The sequence below is a fragment of the Planococcus citri genome, chromosome 1 (genome assembly GCF_950023065.1).
Source record: "Planococcus citri chromosome 1, ihPlaCitr1.1, whole genome shotgun sequence".
NCBI lineage: Eukaryota > Metazoa > Arthropoda > Insecta > Hemiptera > Pseudococcidae > Planococcus > Planococcus citri.
In genome coordinates, this window is record NC_088677.1 from 38,916,648 (window position 1) to 38,942,832 (window position 26,185).

The 26,185-nt window shown below is 31.7% G+C and overlaps 2 protein-coding genes across 5 annotated transcripts; one reads left to right on the top strand and one right to left on the bottom strand.

The window, feature by feature from the left end:
* Nucleotides 1–1,075: 1,075 nt before the first annotated feature.
* Nucleotides 1,076–10,299, bottom strand: DNAlig3 (DNA ligase 3). Of its 2 annotated transcripts, XM_065344651.1 has the most exons (21): nt 9,957–10,297; nt 9,391–9,731; nt 9,071–9,301; nt 7,188–7,294; nt 6,487–6,698; nt 6,275–6,352; nt 6,048–6,207; nt 5,816–5,971; nt 5,602–5,733; nt 5,439–5,518; nt 5,106–5,193; nt 4,958–5,035; nt 4,752–4,875; nt 4,553–4,662; nt 4,373–4,474; nt 4,145–4,291; nt 3,923–4,054; nt 3,595–3,645; nt 3,426–3,508; nt 3,089–3,179; nt 1,076–1,266 (listed from the first exon to the last, which is right to left on the bottom strand). In XM_065344651.1, exons 2-21 carry the CDS (start codon nt 9,725–9,727, stop codon nt 1,228–1,230), a joined length of 2,538 nt encoding a protein of 845 aa, XP_065200723.1. In that variant the 5' UTR covers nt 9,728–9,731; nt 9,957–10,297; the 3' UTR covers nt 1,076–1,227. The 2 variants fall into 2 exon arrangements, with proteins under 2 accessions (XP_065200723.1, XP_065200722.1); XM_065344650.1 differs by lacking the exon at nt 1,076–1,266 and having other exon boundaries at nt 2,215–3,179; nt 9,957–10,299.
* LOC135831846 (uncharacterized) lies at nt 8,359–26,150 on the top strand. 3 transcript variants are annotated; one of them, XM_065344654.1, is made up of 4 exons: nt 8,359–8,472; nt 23,275–23,414; nt 23,513–23,744; nt 25,594–26,150. In XM_065344654.1, exons 1-4 carry the CDS (start codon nt 8,451–8,453, stop codon nt 25,677–25,679), a joined length of 480 nt encoding a protein of 159 aa, XP_065200726.1. In that variant the 5' UTR covers nt 8,359–8,450; the 3' UTR covers nt 25,680–26,150. The 3 variants fall into 3 exon arrangements, with proteins under 3 accessions (XP_065200726.1, XP_065200728.1, XP_065200727.1); XM_065344656.1 differs by having other exon boundaries at nt 23,591–23,744; XM_065344655.1 differs by lacking the exon at nt 8,359–8,472 and adding an exon at nt 14,153–14,305.
* Nucleotides 26,151–26,185: the final 35 nt, after the last annotated feature.

Sequence of the window (26,185 nt, forward strand, 5' to 3'; positions counted from 1 at the left end):
ATAACCAAACGAAAATAGAAAATGCCTCTAGGAGTAGCTTTTATCAATCTGATATGCCTACAGAAAAACGTAGAATGAATTACATCAGCCAGCATACGAGAAAAATAATTTTTGTTACAAGGAGTTAACAAAATACATATCAATTTTTAAGCATTATTTTAAGGAGAAAACATTAGAAGGTTGCGTAATTGGGTCTAACAACTTTTTGTCTTGAAGAAAATCCACTTTGAATTCAGCAAAATTTAGAACTTTTTCGATAAAGCTAAAAAATATTAAACGATTAATTCGATAACGACGAATTGATTAGTTGGAATAAATAAATCAACTTTTCTGTAATACCTACCTAACCAACGTATATCATAATTAATTACAGACCAGATAAATGACCTATTTCGAGAAGCCACATAGACGGAAAAACAAATAACCCAAATTAATTCCTCTTGATGAATTTCAAATTGAAGAATTGGAAAAAAAATCGTAAATTTAGCGCACACTATTGACAAAGCAAAAGCTCCATAAAATGTCATATATAAGTAAACATAGAAAATCTTTCAATACAATTAGTCTCACGCGGCGTAGAGCTGCGGGCGTATCGTCCAAATGAATCATTAAAACGATTTTTAAAAAGTTTCTCCGTTGCTCTCCTTCCGGTATTTGTTTTAAAAATTGTACGTAAAAATATTAAACATATTTATTTTCGTTTAGTACTGCGAATGCGAAATGTAAAGTCGATTGTATTATCCGAGACCGAGATGGATGACGAATTAAGTCGTTAAAATTTTTCAACCCTTTGTTCCAAGTGTTTACAGTATTATAGAGTATTTTAGTCGAATAGAAAATATAGTAGGTACACGGCCCTTGTACCTACTCCTTTTTTCAAACGATGAAAGTTCGGTTCAACACAACTGTTTTAATACAAAGAGTACACGAAAATCAATCATCCTTACGGTTTAATTAATTAATGAACAAAGATATACTCTTTGTTTTTGAATAATTTCCACGACTGTGACTCACGTAGGTATATCGAATAATTAAAAATTACCAAAACGATCAATATGTGAACAAAACTCTCTCGTAGAAACGGCAAAATATTTTAATATAAATTTACAATTTATTCACAGGAATACAAACACTCACTTGATACTTAATTTACTTTTTTACAAAAAGAAAAAAACATCGATACTAATAAAAAATGATATCACAAATTTCTCCAACTCAAAGGTAGCATTATTCGTCAATCTTCTGTAACTGTATTCTGAGAATTTTCTGAAAAATGAAATAATTTTTTTAGAGCAATGAACCAATAAAGAAGAATGAACTTCATCAAAACAAACACATTCAAACAACACATAGAAATTCACTATTACTATTACAAATAGAAATGTTTGGTTTTAGACTCTCCTCCCTCCATCATTATTAAAATAATTTTGATGAGTGATTGAGACAACGATATCGAAAAATCAAATCGATGAGTTGTTAATGAAAAAAAATCGAATGTACATAGTACTATTTGTGGAATTTTTTTCAACATAACATACAAAATTTCTGACTGAGCAAAACGAAGGTGAAAAATTTCCAAAAAAAATTAGACCTACAAGAAAAGCTAACAATCACAATGCGACTGAAAAAAAGACGTAATCAAAATAGGTACCTATTGTACTTGACGTTTCTACAATTTCTAAAACAAGTAAATTTCAGAAAAGTTGAATATGGGACACATGCATAAGCTGGGGGTTTATTAAATTTGCAAAACTGAATTTTCAAACTTCCTTTTACTTCCCTTCTTTTCAATTTTTCAATTTTGTTGACGTATCTAGATTGGATTGTCCAAACTGATGATATTTTTTTCCGCATACTGATCGTTTGAAAGTCAATATTGGCATTTTTTTCCCATCTCCACCATAACGAAAAAATGTTATCCAACCCGGAAGCAAAAGTGACTTTTGACAATTTTGATTCATTTTCATCGCTTCGCTTGGGCAATAAATCTCAAAATCGTTAAAAAAAAAAAAACTTTTTCTCTCTCAGTTGAATAAACTAGCCTATTATTTTTAAAAATCAACTCCAATATAATTCGTATAAAAAACTTCCTATGATTTGAATACTGAAAATTTGAGACAAATAATTTTCAAAAAACCAAGTACGGAAACAATAGTTATTAGACAATAACTTTCCTACATTTTGCAATGACGATAAACAAGTCAACTCAAAGTATAAAATTGATGGAAATTTTTTAATTTGTCGATTTTGAGATCAATAACTCCGCCTTTAATTTTCAGTTTTTCAAGTACATTTGAAATAATCAATTGCTTAAATCATTAGTGACTGTAAAAAAAATGATCAACTAATCAGTAATACAATCGATTATAATCGATGAATTAATTATTAATCTACATATTCAATTTAAACTAACAGGTGATTCGTTTCCCTACTAGTAATTCAACCTTTTTTACAAAGAAATTAAATTGAAAAAAAGCAAAAAGCAACTTGGAAAGATCGATTTTGGATTTTGAGAAGTCATGGGGTGGGACACATCTCTCCCTCAGCTATCGAAAAAGATAAAACAAATGTATTTCACCGAAAAGATATGATTTTTTCGATAAAATAATCATGCCCTACATTAAAAAATAAGTTTTTAAAATGAATCTGCCTCACCATAAAAAATTACTTGAATTATAATTAACAAAACTAATGAAGATTATCGTTTCGATACTTCTACGGAAAAAATCAATTACCCCCCCCCCCGGGGGGGGTGAACATTTTTAAATTACTTATCTGCATTCAATTTGCGGGAGGTCATAACGAAGTCCACGTACTTTCAGGTTTTCATCACCACCGCTAATTATCTATAGATAATTGATATCTTAATTAGGAAATTCTTACAAGAAACAAGCACAGTTGATCACAAAAAATTCCACGATTCAAGATCTCAATTTCTCCCAGTAATTAAAGGGGTGATAAAAACCTTCATAGTACGACTACGATAGAGCTACGAACGAATTTCTAAACCTCCGAATCATAATCAAGCCTTGGCGGACAAGATTTTCTTTGAAAATGAATCACCTGAAGTGAGTAAGAAATGACATACCTCGCCAAAGTTATCTTTCTCTATCGAAAACGATCCCGAGACAACTTTATGAGTTGCTTGATTTGTTTCGTCCGTGATTACGGCGCCGTAACTAAATGTATAGTTAATTCGGATATAATAAGAACTACGTGAACTTATAATCGTAGAACATGCTTAAAATACGGAAAATTTTAATTAAAAATTTACAACTACATGAAACGTTCACACGATATTTAATAAGTTTGCGATGTTACCATAATACCAAAGGCTATCCAGTTACTTATCATAAAACCGGATAGTCCCTGATATCTTGGCACAACGCAATAATCGTGTTGATCGCAAGTTATCAAAAGGATACGCTATGAAATGTCTTCGGAATTCTTCATTAGCTGCGGATTTTTCCAATTTTATTCTTTTACCAGATAATAAGTTAGGAAGCGGCTGTCAAACAAAATTAAAATCATATTCACTTACATCAAAAATGTGCCTTCTTAGGGTTACAAAACTAATGTCATTATTTTATTTACCAGATCCGGAAGCATTTTTCGTTTAATTTTATCAGGCGTAGTTTCATTGCTCTGGAATAAAATCACAATTATTTGACATACCTATAACATTACTTTAAAATGACGTCACAATGTATGTAATTACACGTAAATCTATTCAGAGATTTGCATGCAAATACTTCTCGCGTAAAATGTGACTGGTGATAAAATGAAATTTAATTCCTCGTACGAAAAATTTCCCGCTAAATGAGATACGCTTTTTGAACACACACAAAACCAAATGAAGTGTAAAACAAAACGGAAATACGTACTATATTAATAATGCAAACGCGACGAAAAGATTGAATACCTTTATGTTTTCCTTCTGTTTTCTCGGCTTCTTTGTGGGCGTCGTTTTGGTGCTACAATTTGAATCAGAATACGAATTTAAGAATGGCAGAAGTTTAGAGGCTGCATTTGTCTTGGATATCGTGTACAAATCCTGCATCACATTCGAAGTGATTTTCAAAATTAATAATTCAAGCTAAGGTAGGCGATTATCGTGAATTTTTACAATCTTTTGTAGACTTACTTTCAATTCAGACAAGTTGGTAGCTGTTTCCCAAGTTTTATCGTCTCGAGTTCTCATCACGCGAGGAAATCGCATTGAAATTCCATCGGCAGTATGAACATCGTGTTTGGTGAACTCATGCCCGACTATTTCCCAAACTGGCATTTTCTGCACGCGGTAAAAAGAAAGAAATAATACAATAATAATGTTCGTTACGTATTCATGTCCATGTTGAAATGCATCACCAACCTTCGGATCTTTAGCAACGAAATCAGGTATCATGGTTTTTGTGACATCTAACCAACGAGGAACTTTATTCACATCTCGACTAATTTTAACCATATCTAAAGACTAAATTCAAAATTAAAATAAAGTTCTCGAAGCACGATTACGATTACAAATGTTATAGGTACTCAAATGCGGTCTTACTTGCAAAGCCTTCAATGTTTCATCATCATGTCCGTGAACTTTGGTAACTGATTTAAATTTTTCATCGTCTTCATTAAAACACCCCATTAGGAATATAGACATCATTCCTCCTGCAGCAAATCAATTATTTCATTTCTTAGATAAAGTTATCACCGGCAAAATTCAATTTTTGAGACGGCGATATCGATAGATAACGAACCCTTATTTCCGGTTCCATACCAGGCTCCTAGAACGATTAAATCGACAGAATCTGCAGCTTTCCCTTCGAATAGATAATCCCGTTTTACTTTAATCCATCGACGTTTTCCGGGTTCATAAATGCCCTGTAGAAGATTGCCGTTGATATTACTTTATGCAGATGTAATAGGTGTACAAGAATATTTTGAAAAAATATAAAAAACGAACCTTCGTATCTTTAAGAACGAGTCCTTCCAAACCCAAATCTAATACTTTGGTCAACATTATTTCCAAGTGTTTCAGTGTCTACAACAAACGGATAAAATTTAAAAGAGGAGTCCACATATAAAACATTTAAAAAAATATACGTAGGTACTTCAATCAATTTCACGTCGGAAACAGTGACGTGATTCGGAATTTCGATCATATTTTTCTCAAGTATTTCTCGACGTTTCTTCAACGGTCTGAAAAGTAACAATAATTCATTTACTTAATTTGGAAGAAATGCAATTCGGACAACTTCATAATTATGTACTTGAAATTGGCTTGTAAGTTTTACAGAAATGATATAATATTCATCTCACCCCTCAAACTTTCCAAATCGGTAAATCACACAATAGATCAGTACCTCCATCCACCTTCCCCTCAAAACACAAATATGAGTGTCACAAGCTATATTTTTTTTAAATTCAAAAATTACGGTACTTACGTATCAAGTAAAGATTCTCCATTGAAATATAGACAATCGAAGACAAATAAACAAGGACTTGCATCTTTAAATTCATTTTTCTAGATACAAACGAGAAAATTGTCATTTTATCAAATATCCTAGTTTCGACAAGAATAACTAAGAAAGGATCTTAAGTACATACCTTATGAATACCCAAGCTACCGAAGGGTAAAGGATTCCCAGTATTTGTATCTATCATTAACACCTCACAGTCTAAAATAAGATCATTTCCGGTTGGAAACGCTCTAGGAATGAAATCTTTGAAAAGGTTGACCTACGAAATATCAAACAAATTAGCATTAGAAGGCAATTTTCAAGTAGGTAAATATGACCAAAATAACATTAGTATGAAGTACCTTATGAGGCATCACAGGCTTTAAACTACGAGAAAAAAACTTGAAATCTGTTCCTTTTTTGTGCAGTTGAACTCGTTCTCCATCGTATTTTGTTTCGGCGTAAAGTCCATTAGGATGTTTTGTGATGGCAGATTCTAAACATGAGCAAGCTTCTGCCTAAAATATACAAAAATAGAATTAGGTCATGAAAAAGAAATGAATTTTACAAGATTTTACCAAAATAATTTCATACCAGCATGGGCGATACAGGCGTAAGAAGTTTAATTTCAATTTTCAGCGCATTTTTACCTTCACTAGAATCTCCGGTTTTACTGGTAATTTGTTTCACAACCATATCGATATCGCGACAAGTCTTGAATAATTGATAAGCATCGGGATGAAGAGCTTCCAGACTGAAATTGACAAAAATTAATTGAAGTTCAATACCACCAGTCTATCGTATTATTGAATGTTACTCACACGTGTTTTGGTCCGGCATTAATTCTTAAATCGTGTTTTATGAAACGAATTGCGAACTGTAAATCGTTGGCAGTGCATCTGAAAAACCAAAGAAAATTATCATTAAATCAATCAAACACGTGTCGATTTTGCAATATATTCAATCGCAATATTACGGCCGCTATCAAGAAAAATAATTCATAGGCCCTCCTCTCCGATCAAAATTTACTAACTTTTCACTGAAGCTGCTCAAAAGTTTTTGTTGTTCATTTTCTTTGGTGACTTCGGATAACTGCCTTAAAAATATATCAACTGCTTTTAAAGTGAGGGTGCTTTTTGCAGCAGGTTGTACGGTTTTACTCTTGACGAAAAATTCGCCTACTGTTAACGCTACGTCTCCTTCATCCAAATGTCTCAACATTTCCTCTTGATCTGTTTGAAATATCTGTTGAATTGTACAATACTAAATTATAACGATCAATACCAATGACAATTACTTTAAAAAACCTAAAATCTGGACTCCGCAATATAAAAATTTATTAGGTACATATGTAGTGTTACTCGAAAGAATTTCACCAGGGAAAATATATATTTTTTTTATTTTGTAAAAAAAATTGTTTAAAATAGAGACCTATATTTTTTCTATTAGATGTTTTTTTTCTTCAAAATTTACGCAGGAAATCTTCATGTCAATAGATTAAACTAGTTAAACTCGCTATCGAAATTGTTATAATTGTTTCATGACGTCAGCTTCGTAATTTATTTAATATTATCTATAATGATACTCATGAAGATGATTGAGATGATATCGAATAATACGACTAAGTAGAGAACGGAAAAACTAAATTACGGTCCAAACCGTTTTAAATTAACGATGTTTTGATTCAAATGAATATTCTATACAATATCTGTTATTTAATCTTGAATTACTCACTCTGCTGAATATTTTTACCAATTGTATGCTTTGTAAATTGTAAACAGTTTTTACAGCTCCAGGCAGTAATAAACGGCACCATAAGAATAGATCTCCTTTGAAGGAATCTGAAATGAAAAAAAATGAGTATATATATCATTTTTAAATTGAAACAGAATATCAAAATCCAAACATCTGATCTCGAAATTCATACAAATTGAAATTAAAGTTCATATTAGTGTGCACTTAGCATGCATTTTAATGTTCTGCAAATAATAAAATGTGAAAAAATGTAGAATGCTGCACAAAACTTCAACGCACACAAATAATTAAGCCGAAAATTGATTTAAAAATGACAACATTTTTTATAAGAGAAAAAAAATATGTGATATTCAACTTTACAAAAAATGTCTTTTTTTATTCAAGGAAACGAGCAGTAAAAATCGAACTCACTTTCTTCAATCACGGAAGTCGAAACATGCAAACTTCTGGGAAATCATCTTTGAAATTTTTACGAGCAAAACTAAATACATCGAAGTCTACACATTTAATACTGACGGTTACTTTTCTAATGATTTCGTATCTTCAGTCAAATAAAAGTCGACTTCGACGTATCTCCAATGGTATACCTAATTTACATCGTTGATAAAATTCAACGTTAGATAAAATCTTGAAATAGTTTTCTACTTTTTTCTCTCCTTTCCCTATTTCATCTCGCGAACTATTCAATTAACTCGAATTAACTAATAAAAAGCTAATTTCTAATGAAAATCAGATAGCGTAATTAATTAGATTGCATAATCTACAAAGTTAATTCGTCTTTATAGATAGCACAGTCAGAGAACTGTTGAATTTGTACAAATATATTCTTTCAAGTTTGCTTTGCATTCTGAATGAAAAATGCTCGTAGTGGCAGTTCATGATAATTATGAACATTATTTCGTAGTAAATAAATACCTACTTCCGAAACTTCAAGAAATTTTTTTATCATAAATGATTGAATTGAAAAAAAGGACACAACAAAAAAAATTTCCGATAATTACCTTATTAAATGATTAATGACCCCGAATCGCATGCAGATTTCGTTTTAACAAAGAAGATAACAATATTATTATCATAAATTAATGAATTGATGTATGTAATACATACTATAAAATAAGTATTGCACACATTTTTGTTATAAACATATAAACTAACAGCGTAATTGGGTTGATGTGAGGTGTTGGAGAAATTCGTGAAAGGTGTAATGTAATTATCTAAGCAGTTATAAGTATTTAATGCAAAATGATGGTAAAATTGAACAAAGGTAAGACATCGAAGTTACTTTTATAGAAAATTGAAAATTAGGCACTAGCGACATTTTTTTGAACCAATGAAGATTTTTTTTAGTCATATGAATTGATGTACTTTGTTCCAATATTTCAATTTATTCAGATTCATCTTACTATTCTGAGGTACTAAGGCCGGAAATCAACGATTTTGATAAGATCAAATTAATATTATCATTATGTACTTAAGCTCAATAACGTAATATTTGAGAAGAATCCACGAAACATTTTTATTTCTGGAATCCACACACTAGATTTTCCGAACATTACGTACCGTGTATTTAGTGTATCACTATGCACCATAATTTCAACAACAAAACATGAATCAATACCAATTTACGACCGTCTTGTACTTTTGTATCTCGAATTTTCCGCTAAACGATCACACTTCATTCGTACGATCATTGAAAAATACAATACATTCGCAATCGCAAATACAGGTAAAATCATTCAATTGCATCGTTTCACATTGAATAATGATTCGGTAAAAGTCATATTTTATAGACAAATTTTTTTAATTTCCAACTAATAATATGTAGACTACTCTAACTCATATAATAATGTGCTCATACTTACGTCCATCCGTGCCTTTCTGGAAAAAGTTTCGCATAATATTGATTTTACGCAAATAACTACTTTCATTAGCAACTGAAAGGCAAAGTTTTCTGAATTCCCTCAAAGAGTTGTCTTTATGAGAGTAATCAACAGCTTTAGAAGATACCGAAGACTTGGTTTTTTCACGTTTCTCTGAAGTAGCTTTTTCGCTGCTAATTTCCGAACAATTTTTCTTCCATTGAGCTCTAGCATCTGAAATCAACATTCACATGGTAAATGCTGTACGTATACTGGATATGACAGCTGCATTTTGATCGGTTAAAAAAACAATTTTACTATACCATCGGGTAAAAATTTGAAAACCTCTTCTAGTTGAGTTTCCGACAGAAGTTCGTATCCTTCCATATCATCAATCTTCTCTATTTTTGGAGTAGTAGCTCGTTGTTTTTTGAAGGCTTCAAATAGACAAGCCACGTGATGCCAAGCGGGCATTTTCCCCGAGCCAAATGGATTCGTTACCATTTTTGCTATTCTCAGTGAACCCGCATTAATGGAGTCTTTGCATTTCTTGCACTTGGACCGTCCAGATTTAGCAAGTTCCACCTTGAACAACTTTTCTTCTGGTTCTTCTACGATATCAGGATCATTTTCGCATTCGGCGTTTTCGTTATCACTCATCTTACTGAAATATGAACAAAATGTCATATCACTACAAAACAAACCTTACTGGTACATAATGCTATCCAGTCTACTCTATGATAATAACAATTGATGCGATGCTTGTATAATAGTTTGGTAACAGACCGACAAGGATGTACATTAATCGACATGATACTACCGCATCGCCGATCGTACAATTGAAGATCATTTTGGACTAGTAAAATCGTGTACACAAAACTGTACTTACGTCAACTGTGCAGAAGATGATAGATTTATTCAAATTTACACATCACATGAATACTTTTCCGTACAAACACGTACTGTGAGATCTGAAATTGTGAAATTTGACAAATTCTCCTTATAACTTTGAGTAAAAGTAAACGAAAAGATGAATGAAATTGAATGTCAGTAACATTTTTCAACAAGGTCTAGTTTCCTATTGGGCCGGCTGCTGCAACTCTGCAAAAGCAAAACAGCAAAACATGATAATTCGATTTCTTCAAGTTTTTCCGTGTTTGTCTTTTTTCGAGTTTTTATATCATACTTCGTAAAAAACAAATAGAAACTTTAATTATCTTTCTTTGCCGTAACGTTAATAAATTGTTACTTCACCCATTTTTTATTATTTGAGAAAAATAAAATAAAAAGAAAACTGCTTCCAACGGTCACGGACGTCACGGTCCAAGTCCAGGTACGGAGAAGGTTGACAATGTCGACATTAGCGATTCTAGTGCTGAAAGAGGTAAGCGCTTACTAATTTTGAAGCCTGGTGTAGGCTCTGTTCTTGACGACAAATTTACCACGTCCACGTGCATTCCTTTGACAAGTTTAGTTGTGAATGGTCTGATAATGTTGAAAAATTGGCATGATGCTCATTACAAACTTGGGAATCAAAATTTTGTTTGATTTTTAATGTGCTTAGTCAAGACAAGTATATTGGCCATTGGGTAGGGTAGTATACAAGTTACCATTTTTTTATTTTTGAAAAACTCATTTCATCAGACTATAGGCAAAATCAAAAACATGCATTTAATTTTAACTAGTCATTACCTAACATTTTAAATTACCTGTTTGTACTAGTCAAATTTGTTTGAATTATAATTAATTACACTTTAAAGCATAAAATACGCGAAACAGCTAGTTTTTATGATTGATCAGATTATTGAGCGACATGGACATCGAAAAGCACTAGGTAATACAGGGTGCCCAGAAATATCATGAACCCCTAACAAAGTTTGGTTGTTGGACTGAGATAATAAGTAATAACATTTCACCAATCATATGTATCTATCTATTTCACGTTGCCAACCCATATTTTTAATGAACACGGTATTATTGGGCACTCTGTAAGTTAAGTACAGGTAGTCTTTCTCATCTGAGTCGAAAAAATGAAAATGGAACTACCTACTTTAGGTTCTTTTTATTTTAATTCAACAGGTAGTGTAATTAATTAAAATTCGAACAAATCAAATTTTTTAATTAAAATTTTTGTGACTTGAATTGATTTTGAAATCGAGGTGTAACAAATTTTTCGGTGAGCTTTCGATATACCTATGCCAAAAGGTAAAAAATACGTAAGTACCTAGTACTTAGTTTTGTTTTTTTTTTTTTTACATGGATTTAGGCAGCTTTTCGAGAATCTGGATTTTGGCAGATTTAAAATCCACGAGAATCTGCTGGGATAGTAGCTTTTGAAAATGGATTTTGGATTTTACCTACTTGAAGAGAGAAGACTTCTAATGTTTTGAAAGTATGTGGTAGGGACCTAAAAAGTGTTTAAAAAAGAGATTCAAAAAACGTCTCAAAAACCAGATTTTCGAGAATCCGTGTAAAAAAAACATACTTAGTATCAACTCAACTCAACACAAATGCAAGTTTTAAATTTACGTAGGTACATGTATCGTGAAATCGTGAAATATTGACATTGACTGTCCGGCACAAAACTGTTTCAATTTAGGAATTAGGACACTGTCAAAGGTGACGGCGTTGAGTCTGTCAAAAACACAGATGAATTTCAGGTTTCAAGTGCGTTTTTCGTCTTATGAACAAGTTTTTACTTAAAAAATTTTCGAATTTCGTCTTTGTTTTTTTTGAGATTTTCGTACCTAAAGCTAATACCTATGAAAAATGTTTAGAAGCTTATATAAAATTTCGACTTTTTTATGGGTATGTACTTGAAAATCTTGTTCTGCTTTTCCCTATGAAAAATGCTGGCTCTATCACTGGTTTTTAGGCATAGGCATACCGTATCTACCTTAAGTGCCTCTGCCCATCTTATATTTTAAGCGTAGGTAACTTCGTTGTATGTGCAGAAGTAGATAACCCTGTTACTAGGTGATCGCGTAAGTTTTGAGTAGTAAAAGCAATTTTCTCGAAAATATTCAAAGTGGAGATATCGACTTGGACAAAGAAGAAGAAACCCTTCTTCATCATACTAGAGTCAGTGTCGCAATGAAATGAACAGCACAACCGCATTATTAAGCCATTAGCTGTCAACGTGTCACTAGAAAATTCTTATGTTTTGAAATTTACCTCGCGTACAGGTTCATATGCTCTGTACTTTTACAAGCCATATATATATTATAATTAACACACAAAACACTTAGGTTTTCGTTTTCAAATAATTGGACAAATTGAAAACGTTTTAAACTAGGTACGGTTTCCCAAGCTAAGCGCGTAAGCTTCCAGCGTTACTGAACTGCATTCTCGTGTGAAAAGTTTTGATCGAAATTCTCTCGTCATCTGCCGCCAACGACTGAAGGTTTGCGGAGGAGACCTCCAGTAAATACCAATCCGTATTTTAAAAAATGACGTTTTCTATACTGTTTATTTTTCTAACCAACCGCGCGCAATCAACCGCTATTCTTGAAAAAGTTCATAAATATTGAAAAAAATAAAGCGAAAAGTTTTATTCAGCCATACAAAATAAAAAAATAAATAAATAGGTACCCATCTTCAGAAAATTATTCTTTCATATTTAGACAAATTTTTCTGTAAGGTATTTTTATAAGTTTGAAAAAATTCATTATAGCGTGAAACGATATCGATTTTTGTTATTCTTTCAATAAATATTCGAACTGCCTTGTTTATTTATTCAAATCTTCAGATAAAGTTTAACCAACATGTTAAATTCATTTTTTTACTTTCATCAACCCCACAGGTACGTAGGTTCTACAGTTTCAAAATCTTGGAAAATGAGTGAGACATTCTACCGAATAAATGCGTATTTTGTGACCTATGATGAAATTACCTACATTATTGTAGGTACATACTTCGAAAACAAGCATTTGTATGTAGTAGTAGGTTGATGAGTCTACGTGCGTGGATGGATCTAATTGAAAAAACACTTGCATATGGTATACCTACCTATCCAAAATGAAAATAATACATACGAGTACATTAAGTATATAACACTTTTTACAGTAAAAGTAAAGTGATACTTCCCCTTCATCATGGAAATATTTAAATGTAGGTACATATTTAAAGTGTTATACACGCACACGATGGGTATAGCCTACTTGCTGTAAAAAACATTTTATACTCAAGCATCATTTCATGAACAAATTCCCTACCTCCCGCGTCAAACATTCTTAACAGTTGAAAATGATTTTTTAATTACGTATAGATAATCTTCTACGTATCTACGAGTATGTATATGAGTTTTATGCAAATACTTACTTAATCTGCAATATTGTTTTATTGTTGGACCAATAGTACACATTTCTCAAATTTTTTTACCGATAGGTACCTACAATTTTTTTGTCTCAACATAAAAAATAAAAGCGCGCTTTTTATTACCTACCGCTCAATAATATGAAAATTCCTTTCAATTGTTGAACAATTTTACACTCAAAAGTTAAGGACCTGTTTCAAAGGAGCAGAGAATAAATAATAATTTTAGAAATTAATCAAGTATGCGTGTACCTATATGTATAAATTCATTATTTGAGTTGATTGACTGAATGTGAAGTAAAGGACCATTAGTCATAGGTAAGTAAAAGTTTCATGTGAAAGAAGACTCCATGATTGATAATTTAAGGTTTGAGATGTCAATTTTTAAATTCAAACCTGTACTGCTTCTTAGACGAAACCACAACTTTCAATTGGTAGGTACATACGTATTTAAAAAGGTCCGTTCACATTTTTAAAATCGGTAGGAAATTATCATAGCACCAATAAGCACATAATGAAGACACCTAATTATAAGAAATAGATTTAATGCTTTTAAAAAACTTCAATATCCATCTATCTAGTAACCGTTGGACAAATTAATATTTCATTATGATAAAAAAAATAAATACAAGCAGACGAATAAAATTTTCCACTCGCCTTTTTACCATTTCAATCTCAAGAATTAAAACACCACTATTATCAGGTCTCTAGAAACACTTTAAGATGGCAGCACCGTTTTAACGTGGGTTTGAGTACGCCAGACAATTGCGAAATCATTCTCCGGTTAATCTAAATGCTGGGGTCAGGTAAGGGTACCTATATAAAATAGGGAAACGATACATCGAGAAATTCATTCTGTACTATCTGTTGCGCATTTGAGGGAAACGTATGTTGAACACTGTTGAATAATTTTTGAAAACACAGGTAATATTTTTTCACGTATCTATCCTACGTATATTAACCTTCCTACATACTCATAATAAAATGTAAAGATACCGAAACTTTTTAAAATTTCAGCTTTTTAAAAATTATAATTTATAAATATGTACCTATTTTGGTACTTCGAGAAATAATTATTGTTTAATTGCGACGTTTATTACTTACCTATTATCATTTTACCATTAAAAATTACGAGACAAAGATCATTTTCATAAACAAACTTTTTAAACTTATTATTGATAGTATTTATGCAGCTTAATTGTATTTCCGCGAATATTATTGGTATTGGTACGCTTCGTAAAGTGAATCAATGTCCGTGAATTCTTGATTGATGTTTTCTTTTCATTGCCTCAACGATCCGAAAAACGTTTTGATAAACAGCAAGGAAATTTTGAACCAATAATGTGACATTTTTGAAATTAAAAGTAAATACTTAAGATCATGAATTTTTATAATTTTTTTTTTTTTTTTGCTTGCAAATTTGATCCAATTTTTTCAGTATTAATATTATATAATTTGATAAAACGGTAAGGGATGCATTTTTATTTTAAGAAAAATCTCAAATCTAAGAATTTCAACAAAAAGAGTGCTCGTAAGTTTATGCAAAATATTTAAAAAAAAAAATTAAAAAATTAAATTTCTTTTTATTCCCGGGTGTCAATATCTTTTTATTCCAAAAATGTATAAAGGAAAAATTCAGATTTTCGTTCATGCTGGTAGAACGATAAGAGTAAAATGTGCAGATTTTTCAATGCATAATTTTTGCAAAACAATACCTAAACCGCATATAAATACGCGCGAAAAACTGTTATTTTTAGTCAGATCAACTTTAACAAAAACCAAAACATTTTACGATTTAACGAATAAATATCTTCTCCCTCAATTCTCGAGACGTTGGGTATATTATTGAAAAAAACTGAAAAAAAATTAACCTGATTCGAATTATAACATGGTGCTTTGCTTGAACAAAAAAAATCCTCCAAGCTGGAAATTATTTTTTGAAACTTTTATTTGCGAAAATACCGATGAATAATGAGAAATGAAATATCGTAAGTGGGTCCAGGTACATATTACGTACCTACATTGATAAGATGATAACGTTAATTATGAGAGTATCACGTTCAAGGCGGTTTCATTTCAGCTCAGTTTTCCTCTTCCCGTATTTTTTCTGAACAATGATTTGACACGTACTTCGGAGAATTTTAAAAAACCTTTTTTTCATTATTATCTATCTCTAAAATGTAAAAAAAAACTAATCCATTTGATGATTTTAATAAAATTAAATGTTTTATACTTCTTTTGTGTACCTACTTAGGTATACACGAGGTACCTTACACTCCTACCACAATTTGATTTTTTTTTTAAATTTTAATTATACATAGTAGGTGAGACATAATTTTACATATGTAGGCCTGGAAGAACCTAAAATTGATGATAAAATTTGTACTTCATAGCTTCATCGTGATCAATAAAACGACGTTATATGTATTTTTGCATTTACATCGGTAACCCATCTATGACCACTACCAGGTTTTTATCAAGTGTATCTACATTGTTTCAGTCTTTTAGTAGGTATTAATTGAATTTCATTCACCTAGTATATTCTTTATTCATCCACATACCCCCATTAGGCTCGTAATGAATCTCACTAATTAGATAAAACTAAAAATGCTCGTTAGTAATAGAAATTGGTAGGTACCTAAATCCTTTTAATAATAGAATTATGTGTAGGTACCCAGCTACGGGCTATACCCACCAGCAAAATTCAACTCATATAAACTCAGCATTTCATTTTTGAGTTTTTCTATGCAGTCATGATAGGCCTGCGTTACAGAAGTATTGTTTTCTTACGTAAAATTTTTCAGCATTTTAAAACGGTTTGAAATAATAAAACTTGCGAAGTTGTGCATTTTGTTTATTTAATCAATATCGTTCAATTATATCCCTAAGGGTTGGACGTATTTTCTTTTTTCGGAATTCAAATTAAAAATCATATTTTGGTAACGTATAGGTATAGGTACCTAACTTGAAATATTCCTTAAATCGATTGCGCTAAATCAATTCAAGATGACAAATGCACTTAAATATTTGTATATTGTGCACATAAATTTTTAATGCATGTGCCACTCATCTTAAAGCTTTCCGCTATACGAGAGAAATGAGTAGAGGAGAGAATCCTATTGCCTTAGGGAGAACGTTGTTTTTACTTTCCTTACAACGTTGCAATAGTATTGTTTTCGCCCGCTAAATCCCTTATGTAAGCATGTGCGAGTATGTATGGAGGTATGTACATATGTACAAATATGTGATCAAAATGTTGTGAACACGATTGAAGGCGCTGTAATTGAGATATTGAGTTCAAATTCGCACACGAGATGAGGAATAATTTGAGCACGATCCTGTTAACTTCTCGGCGTGATCGATACCATTAGGTGAATTTTAATGAGCATTGTTCGTGAAAAGTGAAATGCCATGAACGTGTCCTCAGTTTCGTTTCATAGTGAACTCATGAACTGGTTGCGTTGCATTGCGATGCAACGAGAAAGGGTTGATGTACCTGCTCTTGAAATTGAATTTCACATTGTTATAGTCTTCATGTCTATCCACAAGTTCAGATGTAGTGTTGGCTTTTGTTCAATTCTCAAGTCTATGCTTGGGTTTTTTTGTATTCACCTACGTGAAAAAAGATTAGTACAGTTGTTTTTACACCAGAATAGCTTACCCGAAATACCTACTACACATTTTTTTGTGATTGATAATTACCATTTTAAAATTTTTCTTTTGCAGTGTTGTCTTTATTCGTGTTATCTCTCAAGAAATCTTACTGTTTTTAATTGAAATATTTTTTTAAAAATGTTGTGTTCCCATGTTCGGAAAATTCACGATGCTTGCATCACAGTTCATTTATTTTATAATTTGTAAAAAGCAAAAAAAAAGAGAAGAAGAAAGAAACTAGAAAGAAATCGTTAAAAAAATTGTAGGCATGCCTATAGTTTCAAAAATGTTGACGTAATTTTCAAAAAGAGCGTTTTCCCTACCAAAAGTTTTCTTTTTTGAGAAGAAAACACCGGGGTACTTGATTATCGATAGGTACAGTATACATAGGTAATTAATGGATAATGTTTCAATTAAAACTATAAAAAATCAACTAGCTAAGTAAATTAGATAAAAATGTATTTTTCTAAACAAAAATTGAGTAAATTTCAAATATTGATCTTATTATCGGTAACTTAATAAGGAAACATTGTTTTCATAATTTCAACATTAGCATAAAAGCTATTCGTTATCTAATAGCATAACTTTTTAAAAAACGAGATGAAGTTATTACGGTCTGAACAACGCAGAAAAAGAAATCGCCGAGGAAAGCTTTTTATTGTAATAATAAAAATTTTGCATCTTTTTCCTACTTGAAATTTACCTGAGATGTTCTACAGTGTTGAGAAAAGATTAAAATGACTGCTTTGGCTAAGAATAAAATGAAAACTACGACCATTCAGACATTATAGGTACCTATAAAGTTAGCCTATCTTAAAGTATTGTGCCATAGGGCTCCAATACAAATCAAATTCCTCTCCGCACAAGTATACACAGCTTGATGTATTTCGATGAGTACCTACTACCTACCTAGGTAAAAAAAATGCACCATGATACCAATTTTCAAAATTTTTTCAACTTTCAACTTTTTATCTATCAAAATTTGAAACTACTGGTAGGATGGTAGGTAGTTGTTAAAATTTCGACGAAAAAACCTCGAATCGGTATTTTTGCCGAATGAAGTTTTGTACAACAAATTTAATAAACAATTGGGTTCAAAATTTTGTACTTTCTTAATAGGTACGTCTTAAAGTTTGTACCTATGTGGATTGAGGATGCATACCGTCTAAGGAAATTTTGGCGCAACTTATTTTTTATTTGTCAGCAGGTCATGCAGCAAACAACCAGAAGCTGAATTTTTGGAAATTTTAAATCCTGTTTCTGCTTAAAATACCAAGATTGGTATCATGTTCATTAAAAATTGTACAGTTTTTTCCCAAGAAAAAAAAATACTCTGTTGTAATAAAGAAATGTCACTGGTACCTATAGTGATCTACCTACCTTTTACATACCTACTATAATCTATATCTATGAATGGAAAAATCTGAAGAGTCATCTGACAAATTGCTGTTTTTACTTCACTTTTTTGATACCTATTTAGCCTTTGGATGAAAGTATAATACCTATTACCTCTAAATTTTTCCCTGGAAGCAAAATCAATTGTAACATTAATTTTGATATTCAAGATGCGATGGAGAAATGATATCAAGGTATTTTTTATTTATCAAAGCAGGAGGTGGTGGATGCTACGTTTTAACATCGAAGAACTTTGCTGCAGTAAATGTGCGTTGAAAAGATTATGGTATTGTATTTCTTCTTTTTCCTGAAGTCATCTCAATTTTAATCAAATTACGTATGATGCAATGTATACTTTTTCGAATTAAGAACAAAAATTAGATAGATACTTACACTTACCTACACACAATGTAAATGCAATCTTTAATTTCCCTACTCGCGTACCTAACCTACCTATACCTATCACTCGTGTAGGTAATTAAATTTCTGAACACGCTCTTAAAATCAGACAACTATTTGTTCAGTTGCCTCTTCTATGTACATTTCATCCAATCATATACATTTGCACATTTGTACTTGAAATCTTGAGCTATAAGCTATAAAATCTGTGAAATCATCTCATCGTTGAAAGTTTCATTGGAGAAATTGTCCATAAGTTAATCTAACACCAAACACGATTGCAATATTTTTATTATGAACTTCTACCGAAGAAACTTTACTCACGTAATGTTGAAGAATTATTCGCCAATGATCTTCATATTATGTCGCAGGCTGGACAACAAAACGTGACCAATGCTGCAATGCAGAAATTTATCATTGATTCGTCGTGAATTGTTTGAGTTTCAGTTGCCAGGATAACAGTGTAATTTTAGACTTTCGAACAAAATCTTGTTGTAATAAATTACGTTGCGTAGTGCCACTGATAAAAGTTAAGAAGTAATTTTCAATTTAATTAAAACTTTTTTTTTAAAAAAATGGCTGATGTGGTGGTCCACCTAACTTAAACACATACACTTATAGGGTCTATATTTATTCGTCTCCATTCCGTTGTTTGTCTTGGAGATCATTATTTAGGTGTATAATTTTAAACACTTACTCACATAATGGAAATTTTCATTATAAACGATTAGGCTCGTTATTATATGTCTATTTGTATCAGTCTTTGAAAGATAGGAATATAAATCTTGAACGTTGCTGATTCCTCCCTTAGCACAGCCCTAGTCCACCTTTCTGCATTTTTAGTTTTTTTTTAAAAGGAAATTTCCATCAACCATAGTCAACTGTAGTACGTAGGTACGTACCTATGTTAGAAAAGTCATTGTGCAAGCTGGGTACCATAGATATTCATATTTCTTAGTCTATATATGATAGTTTTAGAATTTATTAGCATTTATTTTAAAATATACCGCAGAGTAAATAATTTACTTTCATGATATACGATCTAAAAAGAAAGCAAAAATATTCTAGATACCTACGTGGCATTTACATCGTACATTTACTTAGGTAGGTAGGTACTTGTATTTTTAAACATCCAAGCTCAAGGTTTTTACAATGTTATAAAGAAAAAAAATTAATTTCCTTAAGAAGCATTCACTTACTCGTACCTATAGGTATATCGTAATAAATATACCTCAAAAAATTAACTTAGCAAGTATCGCAGGTGTAAGTGTAAAAAGATCACGTTGGTACGTATTCATAATAATGCTCTTACGCGGGTAGGAATTATCTACCTACAATATAGCTGTAGGTATGTGGTATATCCAATAATGGCATTTCCGTCGTGAATATTGGATGGTTATTATTTCGTAATTAAATCCAAGAGTATACATTTTAGATTTACTAACTTAAATGCTTTTATAATGCATTAAGCTGAAAGTAATAATGAAATCAATTCTTCGTGTGTTTATACTGTTTGGTGCACACAGAGACATTGGACCTTGTTCTAGAAGCGGCATAATTTTTCAGTTTTGATTCTCTGTCGCAAATTCTCACTTTTTCTACCGGGATTAAATTTTTTTGGTGATAATTAATTCGGTAACATTTGGTATTATACTTATCCATAAAATTATAAACATCTTAAACCTCGCCTTCTTGAGAAAAAATCGGAAAAATTTTTTAAAATTGAATAGGTACTTGAAAATTCTCAACTTTTTTTCGCCTGCCTTTTAAGTTCTTGAGAAAAAAAATTAATGAAGTAGGTACATATGTATGTACATAGGTAACTAGGTACGAGTACCATTGTGTATGTAATATTATGGAATAACGATAATAGTGTTCATACTCAAGTATGTATACCTACCTACCCACCATCAGTGGTTTTTTGTTTCTATGCACATTGCGCAATGCAACACACATCAATTTTGCATTTTAGACACTCCCGAATGAGTTAGATCATTTTGAATTCAAGTCAACTTCAATATTTGTAGTTTTCGGCTTGAAATCCACGACACATTTCAATGTCGCGAACAAAGTTGATAATTGGATATTCAGACATTCCACACATTGCTACGTCATTTTACCAAAAGTTTTCCTATCTATTTGGAGAATACCTAGTTCACGAAATCAAGATCTTTCGAGGAATGCTAAAATCTTGCATTAAATAAATTAGAAACTCATGTATCTATATTCCCAGTGATAAAGGCAGATCCCTCTAGTTCCATGAAAAAAATTATGAGAGACAGGGGTTAACCTAATAAAACATATGTATAGGTAGGTAGGTAACTGCCTATAAATGTTTTCTTCGTAGGAAAACTAAAAAAAAAAAAGAATGTTAATCTCATCAAAAGGAAAATAGGGAAGCGAAGAAGTTTACACTTATTGTGACTTGTGCAAGTAAAGGTACCTACTTGAGATAATGATACGATCTCTACCATTATTATTGCTACCTACGTGAAGTGTGTCGTGTAGATAGACCTTTGTTCAACTTTTACTGAAAATTATCGATTCATCACATAAAATCCACTGGCTACAGCAGATGAAATCGTCGAGCAGATATTTCTAAATTTTATTTACGGTGGTAATCTAACTTGGAAAACAAGAATAAGTAAGACACGAGTGAATAATAAACTCGAAAATATGGTTTTTAAACATCCGATACAAACATTTCGTTAGAATCAAAACAATGATAATAATGGCCATTTCAAAAAGGAAATTCGTTCATAAAAAAGAAACTCGAAGAAAAAACATGCTCTGGTGTAGGCAGGCAGGCAAATAGGTACTTCTTTCATCCTTGCACATTTTCGTCTTATAATTTTGGAAACCTTTTAGTACCAGAACATTAAGTTGCATTGATAACCAAGTCTTATTTCAACAATGAAATTTGAAATAAAAACACTATCTTGTTACAAGTTTACCTATCTCAATAAATAATAGGTATAACTGTCGAGCGTTAAAAGTCTTTCTAATGAAAGTCTAGTGGGAAAAACAACTTTTATTCAAACGACACCTATTCGGTTTTTAAAAAAGAAAATAAATTAAATTGTAAGAGCTATTGGAAAATAGTTACAGGTGCACAATGATGATCAAGTTCGTTCACAACGATGACATTTCTCCAATGCAAAATAAAGTACTCGCGCATGTAGTTTCGATAAAATGATTTTCAAGTCGGATTCGTTGTTTTATAAATTTCAAACGTACCTATTTCAAGCGAATAAAATGTGTATCTAATGTAAAAATGTAAACCAATAAAAGATAAAAGCATTTTTAAGATATTGCGAGAAGTCGTTCGCATAAACGAAAATATCGTGGCGTAGGAAGAATAGGTAGGCAAACTTTTTTACAAGAAATTGGTAGGAGAGGGAAAACATATGTACATTGTACATTATGCGGAAGCTGTACTGAATATTTGAAATTCCACTGTGATAGGTTAAACAGCAAATGTACATATTAATAATTAGAGCTCGGATTTTTATGCGCTTAAAAAATCATTTTATGCGCATAAAACATGCACTTATTTTGATCAAATTATGACAAAATATGCCCTTATCCATCAAAATATGCACTTTTATGCAACATCAATATGGGTATCTATAGAAAGGATTTTTCATTTTAAAGGTGAAGAGAAGGCTAGAAAATTGAGAAATTCAAAAAAAATAGGTCTAAGTCTTCAATTTTACATTGAATAATCAATTTTAGGTCAACATACAAATCGCCTCAACGTGGTAAAAAGAAATTAAAAAATCATTTTTTCAATTTTTTCCCCTGAGTTTTTCGATTTTTAATGAAAAATACTACCAAAAAACGATGTTTTGGCCAACATTTCCAAAATATGACTGAAAAATGGAAAAAATGGCCAAAATATGACGAATATGCGCTAAAAATGGCTAAAATATGCATTTATATGCATTTATACCCAAAATATGCAAAATATGCACTAACAAGTTGGGCTCATTTTACTCAGATTTGTATGATTCGCAAAAATCCATAGGATATGCACGATCTTCTGCGATGAATGAAAATATGACAAATCATAAAAATCCGAGCTCTATTAATAATAGATGTTTATCCAATGTCTACCTAATACGTACAATCCCTTTCATTTTTAACAAAATTTAATAAAGCATTGGTACGATTTTTTTGAAATATTTTCCCACGTGTTCAACTCGTAGAATGGCTCTGATTTCCACGTATCTGTGAAACTTAAATGATTTTTGGGCTGTTGGTGATTTAGAGGGAGATGAATTTTTTCAAAGGCAGCAGGCACCTATTGAGAGGACAGCGAATATACCTATTATCTGCCTATTACAGAATATTTAAATTTCCTCGAATCAAATATCTACCTATGTAAAAACCTCACAATATTGACCAATCATCATTAAGGTTGGAAATATTTATTTTTGTTTTAGGTGGCATAATGAAAAACATACTGATGGCGACTGTTTTCACATTATTTTTCACATTAGACTGTTCATTAGCGGAAGAAACTCAGAATCCTTCTAAAGAAGATATTATTTTATTGATTGAAAAAATTGATAAAATCCTTCGGGTACATTGAATATTTTCATATTAAAACAACGCACGATGAAATAAAAGAATAAGCAACAGAAAAACTTATTCAGTATTTCGTCGTTTACTTTTTTGTAGGAGAAAGATTACGAGAAATTTCGTACGTACTATCCACATTTTTTAGAAATGTTTGTTAAATTTTGGAAACAAACGCAGGAACAGAATAAAGAATTCAACGTAAAAGACGAACGATGGGAAAATGCAGTCAATGATCTTCCAGACCCAACCGGTGAAGAAGGTTCTACCGCAGTATTGCGCTTCTTATCTGCCTGGTTAAATAACGACGAAGTTAAACGCAAACGAGGATATCGTGAGTACTTTTTTATTTTTCATTCCAGATCAGAAAATGAAAACAAGGACTAAAAATAACTAAGAACACGAATGCGGTTAAAAATGTTAAAAAGAAACGAAACCATTTTTATATAAGAGGATTTATCTTACGCCTTTGCTCTTGTAAAAACAAAGAGCAATTTGCACTTCAACGTAATTACATAAATAGGTAACCTTACAAGTTACCCTTTTTTTTTCATGCCCCTTCACTTCACGTTCAAATTTCATTTTGGGTTACCTAAATTTCTTTTTATTCAAAGAAGTTTTTTTTTCGAAGAAAATGAATTAAATAGCTACTAAGACAGTTTATGGGATAAATGTAAGATTTTCATTCATTTGGTAAAGATTTTTGAAGCCATTTCAATACTTGTGTTCAAATTTTAGGTTTTCTAAGATTAAAATGGCTAAAAAAAAGTTGGGTATCTACATTTTTCTTTTTGAGCAGTTTATACACCGAACTCGTCATCTACCTACGTGAAATACGATTTGTGCGCGAAAGAATCAACACCCACAAAAATGTTGTTACCGTAAACTGGGGTAACATTGAAATCGCGGGGTAACATTGAAGGGTGCGGGTTTTCATCACATTATGCTCCATTACGGTGGAACTATGAAGAATGGAGCAATTCTGACACTGGGAATGGATAGAGTACACTTTGGCAGTTATTTTTCCTGTTTTATCATTTTCAACTAGTGATTCCAACACCAATAAAAAAGCAAGTGAAAAAAAGTGGTGTTTTAATTGATTTCGATTAATGTGAAAAGCTTGGTGTCTGAAATTTTGAATTTTCAAATAATGAGTCAAGTGACATTATAGATGTGTTGGTACACCTCCTGACTACAAATTAATGCATTTGTTCATGTGCCAAAGTTCTTCCCTGAGGAGTAAAAAAATAATATTCAAACTGGGGTAACTTTGAAGGCTATGAAAAAATCATGAAATTTCAGTAAAATTGGCCAAAAATGCACGAAAATGCTTGAAAACTTGTTAAAAATGATGTGAAAACTTGAAAAACAGCCCTAAAATCATCGAAAAATCATGGAATTCGGTCAAATTGGCCAAATTGCATGAAAAACTCCTGAAAACTTGAAAAATTTCAAATTATCAATTTCTAGCACTCTTTTATAAGTTCAATTGTGAATATGGATCATTTTGTAGGTGCTTGACGCGTATAAAGTGACCAAGAAGTGAATATTCATGGTTTTGATAATTTTTGACCTTGAGCGAAGCACATTTCAAGGTGCCTTCAAAGTTACCCCAAACGCTGGGTAACTTTGAAGGGCACTTCTTCTGGCTTTTGCGCCTGACAGGAAAAAGGTAGGCAACTTCTATAACCGCCAAAACGTAGTGCTGACATAGCTTTATCAAAAGCACTACACACATTTCCCCTACCTCCGCCATTCATACCTCTAAACATGAAAAATTCTGAAAAATCCTTCAATGTTACCCCAGTTTACGGTACCTTACCTTATCCATAAAATTGAGCATTTTATTAGCAAAATGAAGGGGCGGGCGAATGGCCAATTGCCGTCTTACCTATACTTCTGTAAAGACCTATTAATCAAAACATCAAGGATGAATAATGATGTTTCTGCAATTACCCTTTCTTCTCAAATACCAACATAGTTCATTGGCGCCGTATTAAACGGGCGTCCGGGCGTCCCTTTTTCAAGTACCGGGTACCAACCACGTTGAATACCTAATTCGTCGAAACTACTTACCTACTCACGACAGTTCAAATCGTATGAGCAGTTTTTTCTTTTTTAGAAAAAATGTTATGTATTGTTTTAAAATGACTAGTCTACGTAAATTAAAACTTTTGTTGCAGATCGAGCGTTATGTCACTTCAAAATTTGCAACATGGGGTCTAAGAGGAGTAACTCTTGGGACATGTGGCGAAATAATCCTCAGTGAACGAACAAATAATGGCGAAAAAATATCGTAAATAGCGTTAATATCCTAAAAACCAGACTTTAAAAAAAAAGAATTTTAATATTATTCGCTTTTAAAATCGCGTTTTTTAAAACTTACCTATTTAATTGTAAATGACAATGATAAGAATACCCATCTTTTTGAGCAATCTTGATAATTTTTCATTCCTATAAGATATCGTACCTACGGACGTACTTATCTAACTTCTTGAAATCATCATAATTTTTTCATGTACCTTCCTATTGCTATTTACTTACTTGAAAATAAAATAACAGTACTTATACTTAAGCCTACGTATGCATTATTATTGATCAAGTATTTACCTGCTTTCTTCTTGTACCTGTTTAACTGTAAGATTTAGGTAACAAACATTTCTTCAAATTGTTTGTTGTGAAAGTATTTTACATTTTTGTGTACAGTTTCTCATACAAATAAAAACTGATTTTCGAAAAACATGCTTTTAAGTTCAATTCACGTAACATTTTCAC